The sequence below is a fragment of the Anopheles gambiae genome, chromosome 3 (genome assembly GCF_943734735.2).
Source record: "Anopheles gambiae chromosome 3, idAnoGambNW_F1_1, whole genome shotgun sequence".
In the NCBI taxonomy this organism is placed as follows: domain Eukaryota; kingdom Metazoa; phylum Arthropoda; class Insecta; order Diptera; family Culicidae; genus Anopheles; species Anopheles gambiae.
Genome location: NC_064602.1, coordinates 59,546,386 through 59,568,975, shown reverse-complemented (window position 1 = coordinate 59,568,975; position 22,590 = coordinate 59,546,386). Strand labels below are relative to the sequence as shown.

The following is a 22,590-nucleotide window of genomic DNA, read 5'->3' as shown; positions in this document are numbered from 1 at the left end:
TTTGGCAGTATGTTTTTGTTTTTATCTTAAAAGTAGTATTGAAACCGATACAGAAAAATTGGCCATTTTGTTTGGGATGGATTTCATGCACTGAAATCGATTATTTATTTCGAATCTGACCAACTGCTGCACACGAAAATGGCTGTGAGCGAATACAGATTTGCATTAAAAAAATGTATTTGCTTGAAAAGTTTTTATCAAGCTACAATCGTTTTCACAATAACAACAAAAGTTGCAATGCGGCCTTTTTGTACCGTTTCTCCTGAATTTAAAATGAAAACAATAAGTATATTTAGTATCATGAATGAACGTTATGAAATCGAGGGTTTCTGTCAGATTTGAAAAGCAATCAATGTTGTAGGATTTATATTTGATAATAGCTCGTTTTCCAGTAGTTTGAGATTTATATGCTTTTAATTTTTTGTATTAATCTAATATAGATGTTTTCTTTACAAACACGTATTTACATAGTGCAACCAAACATATTTTATGTTGAACTTCTCTTGAACATATGAAATGAGCGCACTGAGAAAAGTTTTTTAACAAAAGAAAAAGTACGTCAAGAATATTGATGTTGACAAGGCGCCAAACGCATTTGTCGTAATTAAAGACAAAATTTTAAAAGCATTCATCCGTAAAAGGCTGTGTAGAACGGTTGCCAAAAAAGTTGCCATTTGAAATACGACCCCAAAGAGACACAAGCCAACCAATGGCTAGATGGTAGCCAACGTGTCCAAATCTTCGCGTAATAGCCAAAGGAAAACTACCGAAAAGTCACTCATGTGAGGCGAAACCCATGCCCATGCCGGAAATGTGTATGTCGCCAACGGTCGTTTAACATTTTATACAGTTTTTGTTAGCTTTATGGGGGAAATTACGCGCGCTTGGCTTTCCATAGTAATAGACAGTCGATTATTTAAACCCCTTGCAACCGGCTGGCCATGTGCGAGGATGCTATAATTTTTAATTTATTTTAGATGCTTGTGTCTGTTTATAAAATAAAGGATACACTACGAAATTTAGAAGGAAAGTGTGCAAGAATTTCAATTTCCAATTCGTATGAAAGGAGACAAACATGCCACCATTATTGATCGATTTATTATTATGCTTCCATCAGCTCTGTCAGCTTATTGAATAATATTCTCGTAAAATTGATCATTTTCAATATCCGTTTCCGTTTTTTGTGTTGCTACTACTAGAACTATGGTACCCACAGGATGCTGGCATATAGCGTGGAGAAGAAACTGAGCGCGAACAATTCAATTAGCTCCACTTCGACCTTGATTTCCTCAGGGTGTTTGATCGTAAGACGAGTACGTGCTTTGTTCGTAACAGCATTTCGATTATGAATCCGGTAAGTGGATATGGACTGAATGGAAAATACAGGTGCTGCTGGAATGAAGCACCTGGGATCGAATCGAATTTCGTTGGACCCTAAGAGACACTAGCCCAAACATTACGATAGACAATGGAAAAACACACCGTACTCTTATTAACGTTTTCTCTCTGAACGGTGAAGTATTCCTTTCTTTGTATATGTGTAGTTTATTAAAAAAATTAAGACGAGCGAAAACCATCATCAAACCAGCGAGAACATTTAAAATAAAACAAAAACATTGTTCGATTTGGATGATTCACACTATACTTTAGTAAACATTTGGTTTTACTACATTCAAAAAACATGTTTATCTCTGGACTGTTCGAATGCATAAATTGTATTCAATTAAGACATCTGAATCACATTGCTTAAGTATTATTTCTTTAGAGGAAGGTAGGTCAAGGCGGAAACCTTAAGGAAAATGTTAAAAATTTAGGAATATATAAATACAACAACGAACGGATATATGCATACATTATCTTACACTTATGATGTGAAGTTTCTATCGATTTTTATTAGTTATGAAATAAAAACTTTTTGTTTTCGTGCAGTATTGAAATGTACGGGTAAGACGAACACCTGATATGGGAAAGATGGAAACCATGAAGGGTAAGATGGTAAGAAGGGTAAGACACCTGTACAAAACGATGGAAATTAAAGAGGTTTTTGATATTTTTACACTTTGCTTTCGACGGCCTGGTACGTACATAAACCAATTCTTGACCAATCGTAACGACGGTTCATTCAGCCGTAAATTTAGGAATTGTAAGTGCCGCTTCTAAAACATCACAAAATGTAGAATTTAAAGCATTTTTGAAATATCGGTCACTAACAGCGAACGTTGTACCAGCTTATATAACCACAGTCTAAAACTCCCCTTAAGAAAATTACCCCGCGGAAAGTCCGCGATCACAGCATTTCTGAGGTACTTGTTAATAGATCAAGCTGTATTTTTTCTATCAACTTTTTTTATCTTTGTAACCCCACAAAATATCTCATCTAAACCTGAACAATGTCGTATTACTGCCTCATCTTTTTATTGCTTAAAGTTGTCCAAGTAGTGACAAGATATTGGATTTCGTGATGCGCCTCAGCAGCGTCGAGCGAGTAATAGCATAACGAGTGGCTGCTAATTTGACTGGTGTTTCATTTCTCGCTTATTTCAATGCTTTCTCTAGTCCTCTAGTAGACATCTTCAGAATATGTTCAGAATTTAAGGTGTTTGATGAAATATATTTATCATCAATTGATAGAAGAAGCAACATAATTCAATAAATTCGCTGTCCATCCCTACGACAGAGTGTCCACCTTTCCCTCTGGTGTCAGGATTCATAAACTACCAAAAACCAATATTTTACTTTTTAGTTATTACTTTCATTCTCGTTCTTTTGTCAATTTTTTGCTTAAAAATCACGACAACTCATTCCTGTAGTAAATGTGGTTCAAAAATGCAAACAATGCAAGTTACAGAGCATAAGATCCACACTAGTCAGTTTAGATCCAAATAGGTGTGCACGATTGATAATTTGTTCGTAAATTTAATCAATTTTCCATATATTTTGTCAAATGTGATGTGTTACCTTCAGTTTTTATACTGCATTGTTGAATTATTTGAAAATTACCTTTATCGTGCATTTACGAGAAGTGACACTGCGGGTAAGTCCGTCTTTACCTTCCTTCCCCTAACATATTTCATGTAACAAGTACAATATTTAATTCAGCATAATACAACCCACACCACATTAAAACGATTGGAAAAAAATACAACGAAGCAGCAGGATGTCTAATGACTTTTACAAAGCCGGACGTCGATTGTTTTCTATCCGGGCCGTCCCTTCATACCCACTGACCATAAGGCTACGTGATAAAATAACTAACTAGTAAGCCTATATAAGACCAAACATGCCGCGTAGGTCGTTTCCGCCAAGAGCAAGAAGAATAATCAGCTAAAACTGATGCTTTAAAGGAGATACTTAAAGTGTTGCAAAAGCCGGCAGCGTAAATGAAAGCGAAAACCAGCGGAAAGTACTTCACTCGATTTCCTGGTCACCTTTTTGCCATCCAATCTTGGGCGGAAGTTCCGGTTGCAAGGGTCAAAGGTATTTCATGGAAAAATGTGGAAAAAGGTTCAACTCTCTTTTTTTGTTTGTCTGTTTGTTTTTTTGGTAGCAAAAAATCAAGGAAACTAGGGCCAAACATTTTCCCCGGCTCATTAGTCCGGTCATTACTTTCACTGGATTCACCCACCGTGGTGAAGATCTTTGGTTGTTGAACATGTTGTTGATTACAAGTGCGTACATTTTGCTCTATCTTTTTTTTGTCGAAACCACTAGGAGTCTGAGATGAAATGAAATGAGAGTGTTGGAAAATGAGAAAAAATACATTATAATAATATTTGAGTAAATTTAAGTAAACACAAATTTAATTAATACATACTTCTTACATTTTAGACATCTATTTAGTGAGCGCATACAGAATTTTTAATTAATAATCATGAATCATCGTGTACTGGTAATATCGTTAGCTACCTGTAACCAAGAATTTTTGAATATCTGGATCTTGATGGACATTTTAACATACACTGTATTACGGAGAAATCCAAATACACGAGAGAGACGATTCTAACTATGGTACATATTTGAATATTTTAACATAAATTCTTTGCAATACTTTAATAAAAATCGTAATAAAAAATGCAAAATAAATACATTAGTAGTACAGCGAGATGCAATTTTATGGGAAAGTCGTGATATGCGAGGACCCGAGACACACCCGAGGTTCATGTCCCAGCTAACTGAAAAAAAATTGCAGTGCTCTGTGAAAATGTGAAAGGGCGCTTCTACATACACGCGAGACGCAGCTGGGACATGAATATGTGAAAATTGACTACCAGGTTCATAGGTCAGTATGTGTAGAACCCAGAGGGCCGATATAAAACATTTAAGACGATGTTGAAAAAATCGATTGTACTTGCATGTATCAATGCAGTCCAAAAAGTTTCCTTTGTTTTTTATTGTAGTGTTTTTCACGTTGTATATTTCCCTATGCTTGAAAATAAATTGTAAAGAAAAATAAATCCCGACGCCCTGGCATAAGGAAGCTGCTTAAGCACTATTTAGAAGGACCAGCAGGAACTTTGATAATGTTTATCTACTGCAAAAGGCGAATTCAAGCAGCGATATTTAGCTTGTCAAAATTGCAATTTAAAGCTTAAGCAATTTTGGCTGTTTGGGATAGGTCATTATTAGATAAAGCTTGTCGAAACACATTTGCAAGTAAACAAACACACAGACACATATGTTTTACAACAAACGAAATTAAACCCACACGTTTAATCGCTTCCTTTTGCATAATTCATCACATTTTGGGGTGAAACTTGTTTACCAAATGAATTACCCATGTATACAAACTTACTTTAACAACATTGAAGTGGCTGCTTCTGTGGCCGTATGGTTTAACCCACCAAACTACAGTAGAACGTCGATTATCCGGGCAGCTCGGGACCGGACGATTGCCGGTTAATCGATTTGCACGGATAATGGTCCAAGAAATATGAAATTCATATAAAAATTATAAAATTCACTAGTTTTATGATTAGTTCACCTTGAATAAATCGATTAATCGTTAGTAGAATATTATTTTAATCAATAACTATAGGTTTAACAACAAAAACAAAAACAACATGAACAAAAATGAATTTTGAAAATACCAATAGACACTACAGAGCTGCACAAAAAACAGGTTGTTCACTTGACTATCGCTGCAAATGTTCGCTATACGTTTGAACAGCTGTCACATTTATGCGCACGGTTAAGCCACCCGCCGGTTAATCGACGTTCTACTGTAATTGTGTTTTGGCTTTGTTTGATGGAACTGGATTTTTAGTACAAGAAATTTGTGGCGTTTTCGGTATCTTGGTTATTTGGGATGGAGCTTTCATTTTTTTCTACTGATATTGGATTTTCCAGTCGTTTAAGCTTCTATTGTTGCGCTTGGGTTCTGATATTCTCAGATTTTCTTAGAAAGAAAATGTAGCGCAGATTTGTTTCGAAACATTACTTATTTAGGTTTTTATTTTGTAATATTTATGTAATGTTAGGCCTCAAGTATACGAAGCGCGTTTCTGCTTCGTTTCCTTTGCATAATTCAACACATTTTGGGGTGAAACATGTTGAGCAAATGAACCACCAGAACCCACCACCACCTAACTGATAGGCCTTCTTGACCATCTCTTGCAACGTTATTTTTAGTACAATAAATTGGAGGCGTTTTCGGTATCTTGGTTATTAGGGAAAATATTAAAAATTTGTTCTAAGAAATATTTTGTACTTTGGGTTACGTTTGCTCCGTGCTGTCAATTGCGCTAATACAGATTTGCTGCATGGGAATGTTTGCTTGGTTAGCACACTTGGAATTCGATTTTTTCTGGTCAAAAGTAGCCTTCCGGATAAACGAATCATGGTGATGAATATAGACAGACAAAGACAACGCTATACCGAGTAGTGGTAATTGCTGGTCTTCTACGGTGGAGAAGGGACGCGCGTTGCTAAAGAAAAACAGAGACCACGATACATGCGACGCAATATTTCCTCTTTCTGTGGATCGAGAAATGAGACTCAAGGTGTAGGAAAAATTCTCATTTTATTTTTTTACTCGCCCGCCTCAACACGGTAAACATTAAACAGTTGATTGCTATGCGAACGATTGTGGTGATATTTTATTTCTCGTAGTTAAATAAAACGACCTTTAGTTAATTCTACCATCAGTGTTCGGGATAAAGTGTAGCACAATGAATTTATTTACAGTCGCTTTTGCCTAAGTAACGGTATTCTATCTGCACCTTGAATTGCACTGGGACAATGTACAGGTGTCGTACAAAAGCATGCCTGTGGAGGGAAACACAAATGAAGGAAAAAAGTTAGAGTGCGTTGAAGTGCAGTGCTCGGTTGCATCTAGCTTTCGGGTGATGAGGAAAATTAATTAGTTCGGGTTTTGCTCATGTGACTACATATATGATATATTGAACGTGCGAAGATATTGTTGTAAGAAGAATCCGTATTTCCGTATTTGTACCAAATATTGTGCATAGTTTGAGCATGCCGTCATGCTTACTGAGATGTGTTGACATGCCAGTGTTTCTATTGCACTGGTCGCAAAATGATCATTGCTTCCGTTGCTGAGGAAGCGGAAGCGCCCTCAATACAATCTACTGAGAAATGTGTATGTGTGTGCATGTGTTTATTTCTTTCGTTTCAGCAGAGCTAAAGATGTTGTATGTCGTGTAACGTCCCGTCTCTTTTAAGCAAATTTTTTGTACATGCGTCCACCTGTGAAGTGTGTTGTGCAGTTTGTGAAGTGTAAGAGTGCGTTTTTATATTAGTGTGACAAACCGGGCAGTGCTTCAGTGTTGCTGTTGGCAGAGCAGTGTTTTGTTTATTTATAATTTTGAAAGTTGAGTTATCCCAAGCGTCTGTCGTGCCGCAAAAATAACAAAAAGCAGTTACGTCAGCTCCGGGAACGGAAAATAGAAAGTGAGCGACATACAATTGCAAGCCAGTTCCTGTGCAGCGCAAGCATAGTGGGAACGGCACGATTTTGGTAATTCTCGAGGATCTACATCTCCCTTCGCTGCAGCGATTTAAAGCTCATCCAAGCCATCGAAAGGCAAAAGTCATCACCAAGAAATAGCATTTGCAACGCTCCGGTACAAAAGCATCGTACAGCAAGTAGAGGTGAACGTGGGTCGACTGCAGCCAAAACAGGCCAGCAACAAAGCCCCGCGATCATCCCATCCCATCGCGGCAGAGGGTGAACCCAAGCTCACCTTTGAAATTCCGTCCCACCTGAAGAGAACCCTCCGGCTCAACCTGCTTCCCCTGGAATTCGTCTACAGCGCACGTACCTTTGACGAACCTCTTCAGTTGCTTCATTCAAGGTAGGCTTCTTTGGCCGGCCTGTGGCAAAACAAGTTTTTCTTCGGGGCCCTATTGCATCCTCTTCGTTCGCACTTGTGTGAATCGGAGCGGTCTCTGGCCGCACGCTCTTTCTTTCGCTCGTTCGCGTTTTCTCCCTAACTGGATGGTTCCAGTCCACACAGTGGGTTACGTTCATAGCCTCGCAAGAAGGAATATTTGCAAAAAATATCTTTTTTCTATCCTCCTGTATAGGCCGACATGGTCGTGTAGGTCGATAGACAGAATTAGCAGAAGAATATTTAGGACAATAAACTAACGATCGTTACTCAATAAAAAAAGCTTTATACGCAGAAATTCAGATAAATATGTGGACTAAACTCAAATCCTTTACATTATACAAAGGAGATGCTTTAATGCTTTGTATAAACCCGTGTCGTCCTCCATACGAAGGACTGACTCCTGCTATGGGTAATCAAATCAATAAGTCACTGATAACTATGCCCATTAGTGGAATAGGTAGGCCTAGTCCGACAACGGTTGTGAAAAGAATTCCAGAAAATACATTATTGTAATATGTCTTTAATTGTCGAGGCAATTATCTAAATTATTGGTTAAAGAATATGTCCATCGGAACCAACGTTAAATGCTGAACTGACGCGATATATTTTTGTTTTATTGGTTTAATAATATGAAATGCTGTGCGTGTTAACATGCAACCAAATTGACCCATTGTGAGGAGCCCGTTCCATTCCATTTTTATGGCCGGGCGAACACCACCACCACCAACAGCAGCAGCAGCAGCTTGCATTTACCTTCTTTCCTTTACCTTCCGCCGTACTACGCCACCGAGTCTTGGCTCTTTGCTTCGTTGGATGGCGTCTTCGTTGGTCCCTTCTCAATACTCACGGCCCGTCCCGTTGAGCGGGGGAAACCCCAAAAGCAATCGTGGACACCATTGTAGCATTGCTGTGACCGCCACGACGAACCGGTTTCGGAATCGCATCCAACGATGTGCGCGCGCAAAGTAGCGATCCGAAAGAGGCTGCTGCCTTTTTTTTGCTCATGCACGCGAGTGTAAAATGAATCTAACCGTTTCGTCATGTAACCTGAGGGATGGGCGATATGCGTCTGGTAAGATCGGGCTTTCAATCTTACTACTGCTGCCCCTGGTCGGCTGCTGGGCTTCAAATCGTACGATCGCACACTACCGATTATAACAGTAAATGCCAGGGGAGGATGGTGTGGCAAATGCAAATAGCACACGCATTCCTCTTTCTATTTAACATTTCTTTGCAGAAGCTGCTGCTTCCCACAAAATGCATGCAAAAAGGGGTGATGGGTTTTCGATTGAACGGTGCGTCAATTGTGTAACATTAACGGTGGATTTATGTTACAAAAATGTAATGAGAAAAGGAGAGAAGAAGCAGCTTAAAACGATAGATAGTACCACTGACTGATTTTGCTCCTTTGGAGATGAATGAAATCACGGTAAAGGTGTTATCAATCATTCAAGGCACTCTCATGGACGAAGGAACGGCTGCAGATCGACCTCATGCTTTTAGCGCTGAAACATATGTTCAACTCTAACTCATCACTATTGATCCTCAAATCCATTGAAAGAGTTTTAAGAGCACACGTAGCCCTTAAAACACTTTTCTATTTTCGTTCATTAATATGAATCGTGCCAGTTTACTCAGATGAGTTACAGCTTGAGAAAACATAAACAAAAGATCATCTTCTTCCAGATGAAAGCCTCTCGCATGATGCTAATGAAACGAAGAATGGGAAAACAGGAAAAAAAGATGAATGCGGTTTAGGCTGACTTTCTAGTGTTATTAAAACATATTTGTGAAACATCTTTACAATACTACCTTCAACCCGTACGCCATGCAACATGAAAGGAATGCGATGTAAAAATTGTAAATCGTTTGTTAGTAAACCAATTTCTTTTCATATCTTGTGATCTAATGTTCAGTAAATTTTGCAAAATTCGGTTGAAGAAACAGACAATTCACACCCATTTTGATTCGCAGCCAGGTTTGCGTTTGGCCTTTACCTCTTAAACTTGGGGTATCTGTTTGTTTGGATAAACCAGTGGAATCATTGAACCTTCTGCTAATCGTCAAAGGAAGTGGGTTTAAACATCGTGCTTCGGGTAGGAAACGAAAGGATGAGAATCGTGTGCGTGTTTTCCATTAAAAATATTCACCAGTAATGCCGGTTATCGAAAACGTAAATTGAATTTAATGATTTGTATCCGTACACTGTTTGGTCCAGAGCTAGATGTGCAGTTCAAATCACCAGCGCCTCCTCGATGGACTGCCCGTCGAAAATTTCGATGTTGTTGCGATGTGGGTTCTGGGTTTTGGTCTTAGTAGCCACGAATACATATCCACCGTGTACCATCGTCATCACCTCAGTTATTCCGGTTCGCAATTTGTTGAATCACTCGCCTGAGAACGAAAGAACCGAAACGCGCCGCGGCGGAGACAGTGGGTTGGGAAAGGGAGTTCAGTTTTAAAATATATGTGAGAAAATCGTTGATTCGTAGAGGAAGTCGGGCGTATGGCGGTCGGTTGTTAGGTATCGATTGCCGTGCATGCATGAGTATGTTTCGTTCCATTCACCAAAGTAAAGGTGGTGGGGCCTGCTGCCTGGTACACACGCGTTGTTTCGTTTGATGCGTACCTTTGGGGAATGGGTCGTGTGGCCGTGGCGAACCTTTTGCTACGAAGCATTTGTTTTCGCCGTACGTCTGGAGTTGTAGTGGTAGCATGGTTTTGGCGTGTGGGCCGTTGATTAACATGTGTTTGTGTGGCGCGATGGCTACCGGAAAATCGTGATAGTTTATTACATACCGGTACAGCGTGTATGAGCGTTATGGCTCCGAAATCATATCATCGTGTCTTGAATAAAGCTTGTTCTGTGCGAAAGAATGTTTGAAAAATTATATTTCTTATCCAAGACGTAATCTGTTTTATATAATACGGTACAGCTACTAATCAGTTGCAGAAGATGTATTCATAAGTGTGTGCTTTATATAAACTTTTTCAGTGCAATTGAAGCATTGCGTGTCACGCTGAAAAATAAAAGAAATCTCATAAAAGCTTCATGTTGCCACGGTTGCCCTTACAGTTATTTCAAATCATCTACACGGCACGAACATGACATATGCATTGTAATGAAATGGTCCGTCTCTCTCGGTGGCCGTTACGTACTTTGTGGATGTTGTCGAGTATGTTTATTAAAAAATCACGTACTAGACGCCTCGATGCGTGCTGCTGATGGAAAGGACGGTCCTTCATTCCTCAGTTCATAATTGTTGTAAAGCTTGTATGGTGTAGAACGCAAGATGGAAACTCCTAAAGACATGTGCTCCATGCGGTAACGGGAAACACACAATCCATTGGTCCAGCTGCATGATGTGCGATACCGAACGGAGTATAGGCCGGGGTTAGTCGTGTCGTTTTTGCGTCATTTTCTCAAAGGGGTTGTATTAGTAGGGGTGGGAAGGAGAAACGCCGGAAGATAGTAAGAAGATGAAGGGTCGAAGAATTGTTATTGCGTGGTGCAGAACAACTACTGTGCGGGCTTGAAAATGAAAGCCTACGACTGGGTCACTTCCTTTTAAGGTGCATTTCAGGCATGGTGGAACAATTTGGGAAACAGCAGTAATGACAAACATCCGGCACATGCTATAGGAGCGGGTTTTATTCTGAACGGATGCACGGAGGAACATGCAGGACATGCCAAGTGGTTTCAAGTGCCGTGTAAGATATTGGTTGAAAAATATGATACTCAGTTAAAGATGCTCAACGTGATAATTGTTGGAGAATAAGTGTGTGGTTTTGTAAAGTTGATGAAACTGTCAAACAAGAAGCATTAAACTAGGTACGTTATTATAGTAGTTTATTAGCGGCGGAGCATTCATCTCACCGAGGAACACAATGTAATAACCTACTTGATAGATGGATTTTATGTCATGATGAGGTTTTAGGTCAAATAGCATCACTTAAAATGATATTACAAAGTAAAAAGTACTAAGCTGATATTTTGTACTAAAAAACGGTTCCCACGTCAATGTCACGAATAGGAAAACTGATCTGTCGGATAAAAATCACTTTGAAGCTAATGGTGGAGCTTAAGTGTATCACCGTATATGGGTCATTCGGAAAAAGATTGTTGTGGTTTTAATCGTCCTACATTCGCCGGTCCGAAAGCTTCAAGATGAAGATAGTCACCGGTTTGGGCATTACAATTTTCCCTGTTTCGGTAGTGTGAATTTCTACGAACCGAACTCCACTGAATCGTGTCATGTGACCTGGTTGCCCGAAAAGTAAGGCGCCGTTTATTGAGTTAATAGAAACATTTCAAATATTTAGCGACCAGAGCGCCGGTTAGTGTGCACTGGAACTTGGTCAGTTGATTTTGGCCGTATAATGACGAATTGCGGATCTTTCGACTGTATTTCGTGGGACATACGAATTTATAAGAAATGTTAATACTCTTGTAGAGTTGATTAGATTAAATATGTAAACTATGTTATTACTACGTCATGCTAAGTGTATTTTGAAGTGTAAATTTGAAAGTGTTGTAGCTAATTTATGACACACTCTTCCGCGAGCACAAGTTTCACTTTCGCCAATTTCCAGTCCACGACATCCGATGATCAGGCTGTGTATGCATACTCAAGCATATTGAATGTAGCATAAATTGCTTAGTTTAATGGCGATCACGATGCTGCACTTTCCACCTAACAAATAATGTATAGGAAGGAAACTGCAACGTGCATGTGATGCAGGGAGCTTGCGTCGAGTATAGTTTCCGCCAGCAAAAGAGAAATGATTTGTGATGAATTTTTCATGGACATCAATAGAGACTGCACTTGACTTTCAGGTACTTTCGTGCCGGTTTTGTTTGCAAATAAAGCGATACGATCACCTGTGGCTATGCTCTGATTGCGCTGGTGATAATACATTAAAGTTTGCGATATAGGTGGAACACTTGAGTTCCTTGTGTTTTCGTCTACGATGATGATGTGCAAAATATAGTCGGTTTTGTAAAGATGTACGTATTGTTCAGTTTAAACGATTTGTGATTTATTTGAAATTGTTCACATGCTTTTTTATGATCTGCGCATCTTTTATCCTAGTCCATGATTATATAGTCACATTTTGTTAGGAAAATCTTCAATATTCAATGTGTATTTGGCATATATTAGTGACCTATAACTGAAATATGCTAAATGTGCATGTATCTGTTATGAACAAGCTACGATCTTGAGGCAAGCCCAAATATATAGATACTATGTTTATCCTTAGAAAAAAAAAAAAAAAAAAAAAAAAAACACAACGTCGTGGAGCAATGTAAACATTTTTACAAAGTTTCAATGCATTGCTCAGCACGATTGTTCGTCAAACATAAATGTTCGGTGTGGGATGATGTCGGGTTCGGAAATCTTTGGAGAATGGCTAATAATAGTAACCGATATGTAGGTTGATGAACCAAAGAGAAAACATTCCAACAAACAAAGCACCTACAGTGTTAAGGTGTTAATGATGTTGAATGGTTGTCCTTCCAAAATGCACTTTTAAATGAGGGCAGCATATGCGATAAACTGTTTCTGACATAATTAGCTGCGTTTTGATTAAATCAATAATTTTCATTCTCATTTATGCTACCTTTTTTATAATGTGATACCTATCCAGTGCTAATATGCCGCAAAAGTATTAGGTACTTGAATTGATAATACAGTTCCTAGCATTGATATTACTGAGTATGAAATCCAATCCATTGAAAGTGAATCGCAAATTGGCCATGCCAGTGGATGCATCACCCGAGGCGCATCACTAGTTTGTGATCGTACGACTAGGTTTTCCTCGTGGGCTAGATGTATTGGTACAGATATCGCGTAACGGCTTGCAATCATAATTATGCAACCGAATAGTTAGCGAAAGCGCGGAACGTAGCTGGCCTATGTTAGACCTCAGTGTCGGGCTCCTGACTACGGTTGGTGGCGAAGCCGGAAAAACTTGGCTACCACGAAACGTGTGATCAACAACGAAGTTACTCGGTAAGCTTTGGCAGTTTGGGCAGCTTTAAAATGGTCTGCATCACTCTTCAGGGCATGTGAAGACTGCAGTTTTGAGCACAGCACGTAAAGCGAATTTCCCACGGAATCTATTCAGGTGTGAGGTTTAAAATGTTAGTATACTCGTTAGGTCTGCATTCGAAACTTGGTTCGCAGTTGTGGTAGAATATGGTTGTATCTTTAGGCCAAAGGGTCTTATTTCTTTGCATAGTTTTAAGTTTCCACGAGGATGTGTTTACTTCCGTTGTGTTAGGGATTGAGGCAGATGTGCGACTTAAATTTCGGTTAGGTGCGGGACGGTTTCCGCGCCTCACTGAATAGAGTGTGGCCCATTTAAGAAGAAGCATTAAGATGCATATGCACCCATCTTCTCTTCTGCACATGTTCCGCATCCTCTATTACACGTGCAGCGGGTGGTACGTTCTCCAAGTGTAGCACATGTTGTTTTTGGTGTATGTTGAGATGTGGCGGATAGTTGGGCGAAGGATCGCATAAGAGACCGAAAAATGGGAATAGGAAACAGATGGATAGGTCTTTCTATGCAGCGATGCGCTACATGATCGTGACACTTTGCACCGCCATATAGCACACGGTAGAGAACAGATGATAATCGTGCCTGATGGTACGCGCAAGGGATGAGACTGCAAAGGGGCTGCTAGCGGGAGGAACTGTAGTAATAGAACATTAGGCAATGATACCGTGTTAAATTCTATAAAATGAGAAGGATCACCATATGCTGGAGCAAGTCTTAATATTAAATCAACTCGATAGTGATGATGATTGATGTTTGTAGTGGTAAGATTCCTTTGAAATTGTTTCCAATAATGTAGTGATGGTCACAAACTTCTTTTTGGTTATTTTATCTTTTGTGACCGATTTTATGTTTAGATTGCCATCATCCTCGATCTGCAATATACGAGCAATTTCAGCGTAAACAAATCTAAATAAAAACGATAAATACAGTGTTTCACGCAGATTAAAAATATCAATTCTGTACAATGTTTAGAGCCGGTGCGAAGCCCCAAAATGAGAGAAATCATCCAGGTTGTGAAGTAAACTGAGAAATTAAAAATAGCGTTTAAGTTTTTGCAACAGTGCACTCGTGTACCGATCGAGTCGAGCAGCGTTAGCAATTCAAGCTTCTGTTGCTGGGTTAGCGTTTGAGAGAACGAAAAAAAGGCAACAGACATTCATCCTTGCTCTCATTGGAGTTGAAAATGTGTGCCGTTGGATGTTTCACACGACTGTCTTTCCTAAGTAAAGGTCAATGTAGTGACGACTGTCCATAAGGGAAGTGACAAACTGACAAGTTTTTTTTTGTGATTGCTCATACACGGAACGTCACGGAACTTCGAGCTGTTATGTCTGTGGGTCATTCTACAATAGTAGTGTTATTTTTACTAGCGACGTTTCGAAACGAAAACATTCGTTTAACTCTAGTTGCTCTTGAGATAAGCTTTATGTTTTACCATATCTTACCTGGAAAGTACAGTTTGAAAATTGAAAAATCAAAACAAAATCTTCCTCATGGCTGATTTACGTAAAACACACACACACATATATACACAATGCCAACATGCCTTCGGTAACCATCACGCTTCGCCGTAGTTATTTTTATGGCGGTCTAATCCGGAAATGATGTCGGAGCAGGTCAATCCCATGTCCCTGTCGGCGGGACTTGTATGCCTAGGTGTGGTATTAAATTAGAGCGATCTGATCGGGTTGAAACTGTACGCTCGGATTGGCATACGACTCAACAATTGGCTTGAATGGGACAATAGCACCTTCCCCCACCGATGGTCTGTTGATCGAGAAAAAATAGAGAAAGTGAAGCAATGATCTGTAACAAATTTCACGGTTCAATCGACTCGGACTTTACCGCTTAGGATGGCAAAAACTGGCTCTTACGTACCACTACCACGAGCGCAGGATAGAAATGCATCCGGCATGCCAGATTTTATGGGAGGTTCAATTTCTTTTACGAGTGTTGAGCATCCATTCTTCCACCTTTGCCATCGGGGATGGTATCGTGAAACATAGCTTGAATGGTTTGTCTTGTGGTGGTAGGACAGTATTTTGATTACTTTCAGTGTTGGTATGTTAGTGTTTGTGCGATGTGGTTGCCTAAGCAGTGAAACTAATCACAAACAGTGGAAAATTGTTTGGATGTTGAGTTGCGCCAATCATTATTTTAAAAATAGTTCTCACATCTATTTAAAAATTAAGTTTTTAGATGTACTCGATAATGATTAACACCAATATGGTTAGTTTTCGGTCGTTTATTTTGTTCATAATATTTTCTAAAATTTTAACAAATGTACACCGGTATGAACCATACAACATTTGTTAAACATTGTTAAACATTTTCGTCGTTATTTGTAATACTGTTCAATTATAACTTTATATAACTTTAAAGCATGTGATTTTTGAAAAATAGCTATGAAAATATATTTTATTCTTGACACCTTGTAGATGGCAAGTTATCTCGAACTACGTCCAAGCAAGAATGGAAACCAGCACTGAGCAGCGATTCAGTCATTTGTTTGATAGATATACCATCGGAAAAATGTAAACAAAAAGTGTTTTACTCACCGGGAAACGTAATCTGAAATTGTTTGACAGGTAAAGTGTAAAAAAGATAATAATCAATAGCAGAAGGGGGCAAACAAATGGAGTCCAATCATTACTTCACCTCCGAAGGTAGCGCAGCAAAAATCGATAGTAATGTGCTTAGAAAAGTTTCCCAGTCTGTTGGGCGGTTTTGCTGGCAATTACCTTTCCGTGACACACCATCGTAAACAAAATTCTCATTTGTTCTTCGTGCGGGTCAGACAATGGCTGAAATTTCTATGCCGGGAATGGTTTGCCGACCTGAGGCATTTGTTTTGCTCGTTTGTCTGCTACGAAAACATAAGTATAATTGTAGTAGGTCAAGGAGTATTGACCTCTTTGCAGTGAGTATTAAAATGGTGGTTGAAGAAATGTTTTCGAAACGCTTTGTGCGTTTCATTCATTCTTCGAAGAAAAATAGCGAGTTTGCTCGTGACTTTCGCATTAAAGAGGAGGTGGTTGGTTTGTAAGCGTTATTATGTGTATTTCATAAATTAATTCGATCAAGCAACAGTGTGGTAGGGATGCAAATTTGATCAAGGCATTGATTCTTCGATCAATAAGTGTCCTTGGTAATTGTAGCACGTTCACTCTGTATGAATTTCGGCAGTAAGAGTTGAAAGTATAAAGAAATAATGAAGCGAAATACAGCCACATTATTGGTCGATGTGATGGGTTGGGGCCATACATTCGAGCCTAGTTTCAACCCATGAGGGAGTTTCAATGTCAATCATAATGAACATTTCTATGCGATTCGTCTTGCGACTAGAAGAGAAGGTTTTCAGTAACCGTACAGTATGCGAGTGGAAGAGGCCAGAGCTTTTTTTCGGCATTGGAGATTTTTATACGAGAAGCTTATACTGAAGTGACGTAGATCGAATAACGTTGTATTCAACGCTACAGTGCAGAAGCTAATGAGCTTTCGAACATTACAAATGTTGTAAGGGATGTACGCCCTCACGATGGACTCTCGGGCTATGAGAGGCTATGCTACTACAACACACAACTGCATTTACCAACGCTGTGGGTAATTGTTCTTCCGTTCTGTTCTATTGCATTCTCTGCAAAGGTACACCCCTACTCAAGATAGGTGGGCAATGGAATATTTTTTGGCTGATGCTCGCCTTGAAAACATAAACCCCACCCCCTGTGTTGTTTCACTAGTGGAACATAGTCTCAGAGTAGCTGTTCTACGAATCAGACCTTTTAGATGAGTAAAAATAGGCACAGGCATCGCTCATAGAGATAGACGCTATATCTAAGATAACGGGGCACTCAAGAGCTGTATACGCTTCGTACAGTAGAAGCTTCTTAAAGGGCTACACGTGTGCTCTTTGTGGATGTGCGCTTTCCAGTAATAATTAGTCATGCTATTGCCTTAAGTCTGTTCGTTCACATACGACCAGAGAGGTGTTTCGTTGTAGATTGTTGTTGCTTGCAGTAGAGAATCAGTTCATGTGCAAATGTTTACCGTTTGCTTTAATCGCTCACCACCATATGTGTTGTTAGTGCTTCTTTATGATGTTACACGACAAACGCAGCTGCTGCAAAAGGATTGAAATCGTATTGCTTAAATTCTCAATGCATTTGTTTATTTGATAAAATTACAAGCGACCAACAAGCGTCAAATTATGCTTATCATTGAATACATTAATGATTGAAATTCGAAAACACAGTAATGCTCAAAATTAAAGGTAAACAATAAGCTTATGAGTAAAGTTTTACTTATCGAGAATATTAATAGATTTTGCTATTATTTCAAGAAATGTTTTGATCGGTTGTTTATTGAATCTACACAGACATTACTGAAAAGTTCGTTGAATGAATGATCAACGAAGCTTCTAGATTCTTGCAATTACAATTATATGTTATTATATTAATAATATTTAAAAGTACTTTTCATGGGTAGTGGCGTTAGTATTGGGATATAAATTAAAAAATAACACATCTATATTTGTATTTTTACTTTCTTATTTCGTGTAGATCAAATATATTTAAATAATCGTATAGCATATGTTTAATTTATATGCAACAATATGCCAATTATTGAATTTTCAACTAGCTTAAAAAAATGTTACCTATACGTATTGTTGCATTCCTGAACTTGTATCGATAAAATAATGTTTTCGCTAAAAAACTAGCAAAAAGAAAATTTACATTAAAATAGATAATTTTCCAAGAAAAATGAAGTGACAAATGCTATTTAATTTATAAAAAAAGGAAAATTGTTTGTGTATTTTTTTTATTTAGTAACATTAAACATTAGTAACATTATTTTAACATTAAAAAGACTGTATTACTTAAAACGAAATATATTTTTATTATATTCTTGAATTCTTCTATTCTTTGTATATAATTCAACAAGCAAACTAAATCAAATATTTTTATTATGAAAGTGAGAAACTTTGATAAGGGAGGTTAGTTCTCTGATCCCTAGAGGTTTGATTTCTGTTATACAGGTTTCACTAGACTTGTTGTTATTGTAATGATTGTGTGAAATATAATTAGTGCAAGTTATTTATTTTTTATGGAATGTTCATATTTGACATACGCTGTATTGGTTACAAAAAGATATCTTGAATAATATATTCATTTCAAATAGGGGCGTTTTAAAAAAAGGGGTGTTAACAGTGATAAAGGCATTTTTTCGATATCGCTTCATCAGTCATACCGTTAAATAACAGGCTTTGTTTTGTTTGTGAAAGTTAAGGAAAGCAACTGGTCGCAGCTATTTAATAAAGCTGTCGAAGAAATGTAGTCAACTTCATGGTTTCTAGATGGTTTAATGGATATTAAATAGATCTAAGATACGTAACTATCTTGCCATGGCTGAAGTAAAAAGTAACGAATAGTCGATTGATTAAAGAGCTAGGCTGACAGCTGCCTTAAAAAAAACATAAATAATAATGATAAATGAGAACACAAAATAAAAGATGAAACATAATTTTATTAGAAATTTTCTTCTTTTGTTGTTAAAGTATTTTATACAATATTATACGCGTCGGTTTTAGATTGAACTGTTGGTAATATATCTTATTGTAACGGGGAGCACTGAAAAAAAATTGTACAGTTTTTTGTTAATAATCAACAGTTATTTCTGAAATTTTATGATACACTTAAACTTTTATTGTTTTTGAAGATTATGTGCCTAATCCAAAAAAGGGCACATTTAAAAATTAAATTTCATCTTTCTTATTTTGAAAGAACGTAACAATTTCTAAGAATTACCTCCGCCGCGCAAGTGGTAAAAAAAAATATTTATATAAAAACAAATAAAGATAATTTCTGGTTGTAAAATAACGAACCAGATGCGTTGGTAATGGTGGTTGTTGACCTGCACACTTGTGATGGGTCATCCAACCAATTTCACGACCCTACCCCATGTCGGCCAGTCGGATTCGATTCCGATTCGTGGTCCAATGGATCGGAGTCGCTTATGTTTTCAAGCACCTACCGAAATTGTTGCACCTACTGAACCTACTTTTACTTTTTAAGTCTTCCCCAACAACTCCGGGACGCTTACGAGACTTGCTAGTTGCTCGCAGCCGGATAGTCACAGATTCGAAGAGAATTGATGATTTATCGAATAGACCAGGGGTCTTCAAACTTATTAGTTCGCGGGCCGCATTGCTTCGCAAATAATGTTGTGTTGTAATGCAAATAGTAAATGAGTGAACGTTTAAACGTCGTTTGAATGCAAAATAATTTACTGAATATATTAAATGTGTACAGGTTTCTATTATTGTATCTTGATTTTCGTCTTCATTAAAACAAAATTGTAAACCCCTGGAATAGACCACCGAGCTACCCCAATTTTTTTTAGCTTTACACACATTTTATTCATGCCTTATTCCTAAATGATCCTAACTTGATTATACGTTATAAATGTATCAAATGTTTTTAAGTGTAGTTAAATAAAAATGTATTTCGCTTATTGTTTCAGATTACTATATCGTGATGATGGCTCCGTCTCCTTCAAAAAGTTCCAAAACACAACACCCATCGTTTCTAATTACAACCGATTCAGTAGGCACCAGTCCAGTTCCTTCGAGTCCTCCAAGTACAGGTAAGAAAACCATTTCAATCGGGAGAATAATAAGTGGTTAACAACCAAAAACCTTTTTAAAATTCGCATTTTTTTATTGATTTGTCCATGCGCTATTTTGTTATTTGACTGAATTGGTCAAAATCTTCAAAATTGAAATCGAATTTGTCCGAATTCATGTTGTGTGTGTTGTGGATGTTGATTTGTTGTTATTTTCACTTTCCATAAATAAGTGGGGGTTGTTTGCATCGGTAGCAAGATTGAGGCTGTGTGTGGTTTGAACATTGGTAATGAAATGGATGCGTACATGGAGCAAATGAAGTCAGGGCGTTTGCATCTGCTCTGTTTATTTTCATTTCCCCACTGTTTCGCGAATTTTCTTCATATTCATTTTCAGTTTCGGATCAGGCTAAGATATATCGAAACAATGAAAGAGAGAGTTTGTGGCAGTAGTTAGATATCACTTTCTTGTGGTGTTGAACTTTTCCTGAGGCTCTATGGGTCTATGGTACTGATGGTTTTCCAAAAATAAGCACTTTGATTGCTCTACCTTGGGCACAAATTTCTTTGTCAAGGTGTAATGCGTAAAATATTGTTTTACTATATGAGATATTAGCATGTTTAAGGGTATGTGTCGTGTATTGAACTAAAATACGCTTATGTGTGGTGATGTCAAAAAGGGAAAGGTCCATTGTTCGTAGGTGGTTACGTGCAATGAAATGTTTTTTTTTCTCATGTGTGAATCCATAGGTTACACAGAAATTCCGATAACACCATATCATGCTGAATTAATCGAAAAGAGCGTGATGTAATGGTGCTATTGATTATTTAATTTCTTATAGTTACAACGCAGTCCCAATTAACCGCTAATTGGACTCATAATCGTTGTGGCAGTCAATGGAAGCCCATCATCATAAATTATCAACTTAGGAAATCAATATCACGAATTATCAGGATCTAAATAATAATCATAATTTCTTCTGTTTTAGATGCGCCAAAATCTCAATGTTCCTCACTATCTGACGGAGAATCGTTTGAATGCTACGGTGACAACGACATATCAATCTCAGAAACTGGTGGTGTTGACCTGGAACTGGCTCCACATTTGAACTCTACCACGGTTGGGTAAGTATACATTTATATGCCCGCATGTTTAAAATGTAGCATTGTGATGTTTAACAAATGCATGTCGTATTTTTTCGTTCTATGTCTTTGTTGGTATAATAGCGAAAGTAATGGCAATCCGAGTGCCGCCAGCAACTCAGGAATCACCAGACACTCCTGGAGCCGAACAAGTTTACGTGGCGCGCCTAAAAGGTTTGTTTGATTGTAAATCTGAAAAGAGTTTGATTTACATAGTGTCTGACTGTTATTAAAAACAAAAATGTATGCTTAACAATGATTCATGTAAAAATAATTCTGCTTATTAGATTTTTGTAATTGTTGAATATAGTTACGCAAATTAAAGGATAAATCCCTGAAAAGCTAAAAAAAATATCTTAATGTAGTTAAGCTTCGAGCTTCGTTAATGTAGCCGTATCGTCAACGCAATCGCACAAAAGCTACGAATTATTATGAACATGGTGGTACAGTGGTCAACTCGAACGAATAAAGAACATGTCCGTCATAGGTTCAAGCCCCGAATAGACCGTGCTCCCATACGTAGGACTGACTATCCTGCTATGGAGGGATCAATAAGTCACAGAAAGCCAAGCCCACAAGTAGTGGTACAGGTAGGCCTTGACCGGCAGCGGTTGTTGTGCCAAAAAGAAGAAGAAGAAGAAGAAGCACAAGCAACAATTGATAGTTAAAAACAAATCAACCAAATGCTGAATAATAATAGCTGCATATGAATACATAGTCGTGAATGGAAATTTCCACCAAAGCGCTGTTGAGTTAGTATTACAAAACAACGATATAATACTGTAGTAAAAAAAATTGTCCTACAAACTACAATTTAATTGATAATGTTTAAATATTGTTGAGAAATTAGTAGAGTATATAAAAATAAACAATGTAGTAAGGTAGGATAACTAGATTATACAGTCATCAAGTCAGTCGTACGATCTAATACAAATGTCTGTTCTCGTATGGATCGAACTCTCATACAGACAGATATATTATCCTGCTATGGTTAAAACTGTGAAGTCACTTATAGCAAAGTCAATTAAAGCGTATTTGAGGTAGAACTAGACCGATTACGATACCGAAAAATAAGAAGAAACTAAAACAAGTACATACTACATATATTTTTAAGATGTAAATCTTTTTACTGCTTCATTGCAGGTCGACATTCTGACACAATAACCTGAATTAGTCGCGCCTCCAGATATAATTACATAATATTAGGCAAAAAATGCAGGCAATTTTACAATCGTAGCGAATTTTTCACCAATTGTAGGTTATGCTAATCGTAGCGATTTTGGAATGAATAATAAAAGTAAAGGCAAATTTGCAAATAATAACAGAAGAAGGTTTTCATAAAATTGGACAGTAAAACAATGAATAATGATGAGTGGTAATTATGTTGACAAGTGAAGGGTGTGTGAAC

At 37.9% G+C, this 22,590-nt stretch overlaps 1 protein-coding gene across 35 annotated transcripts in view; it reads left to right on the top strand.

The window, feature by feature from the left end:
- The first annotated feature begins 5,850 nt into the window (after positions 1–5,850).
- LOC1272593 (rab11 family-interacting protein 4B) overlaps positions 5,851–22,590 on the top strand; it is a 48,851-nt gene continuing 32,111 nt past the window's right edge. For 2 of the 35 annotated variants that reach the window (XM_061661785.1, XM_061661774.1), the window contains exons 1-5: positions 5,908–6,048; positions 6,638–7,313; positions 19,938–20,060; positions 21,029–21,164; positions 21,267–21,356. In XM_061661785.1, the coding sequence (XP_061517769.1) occupies positions 19,952–20,060; positions 21,029–21,164; positions 21,267–21,356 (335 nt within the window). In that variant the 5' untranslated portion in view covers positions 5,908–6,048; positions 6,638–7,313; positions 19,938–19,951. Of the gene's footprint in view, positions 6,088–6,175; positions 6,421–6,634; positions 7,314–19,937; positions 20,061–21,028; positions 21,165–21,266; positions 21,357–22,590 lie in introns of those variants that run through there. The other 33 variants (XM_061661787.1, XM_061661780.1, XM_061661783.1 and 30 more) reach the window with 26 other exon arrangements.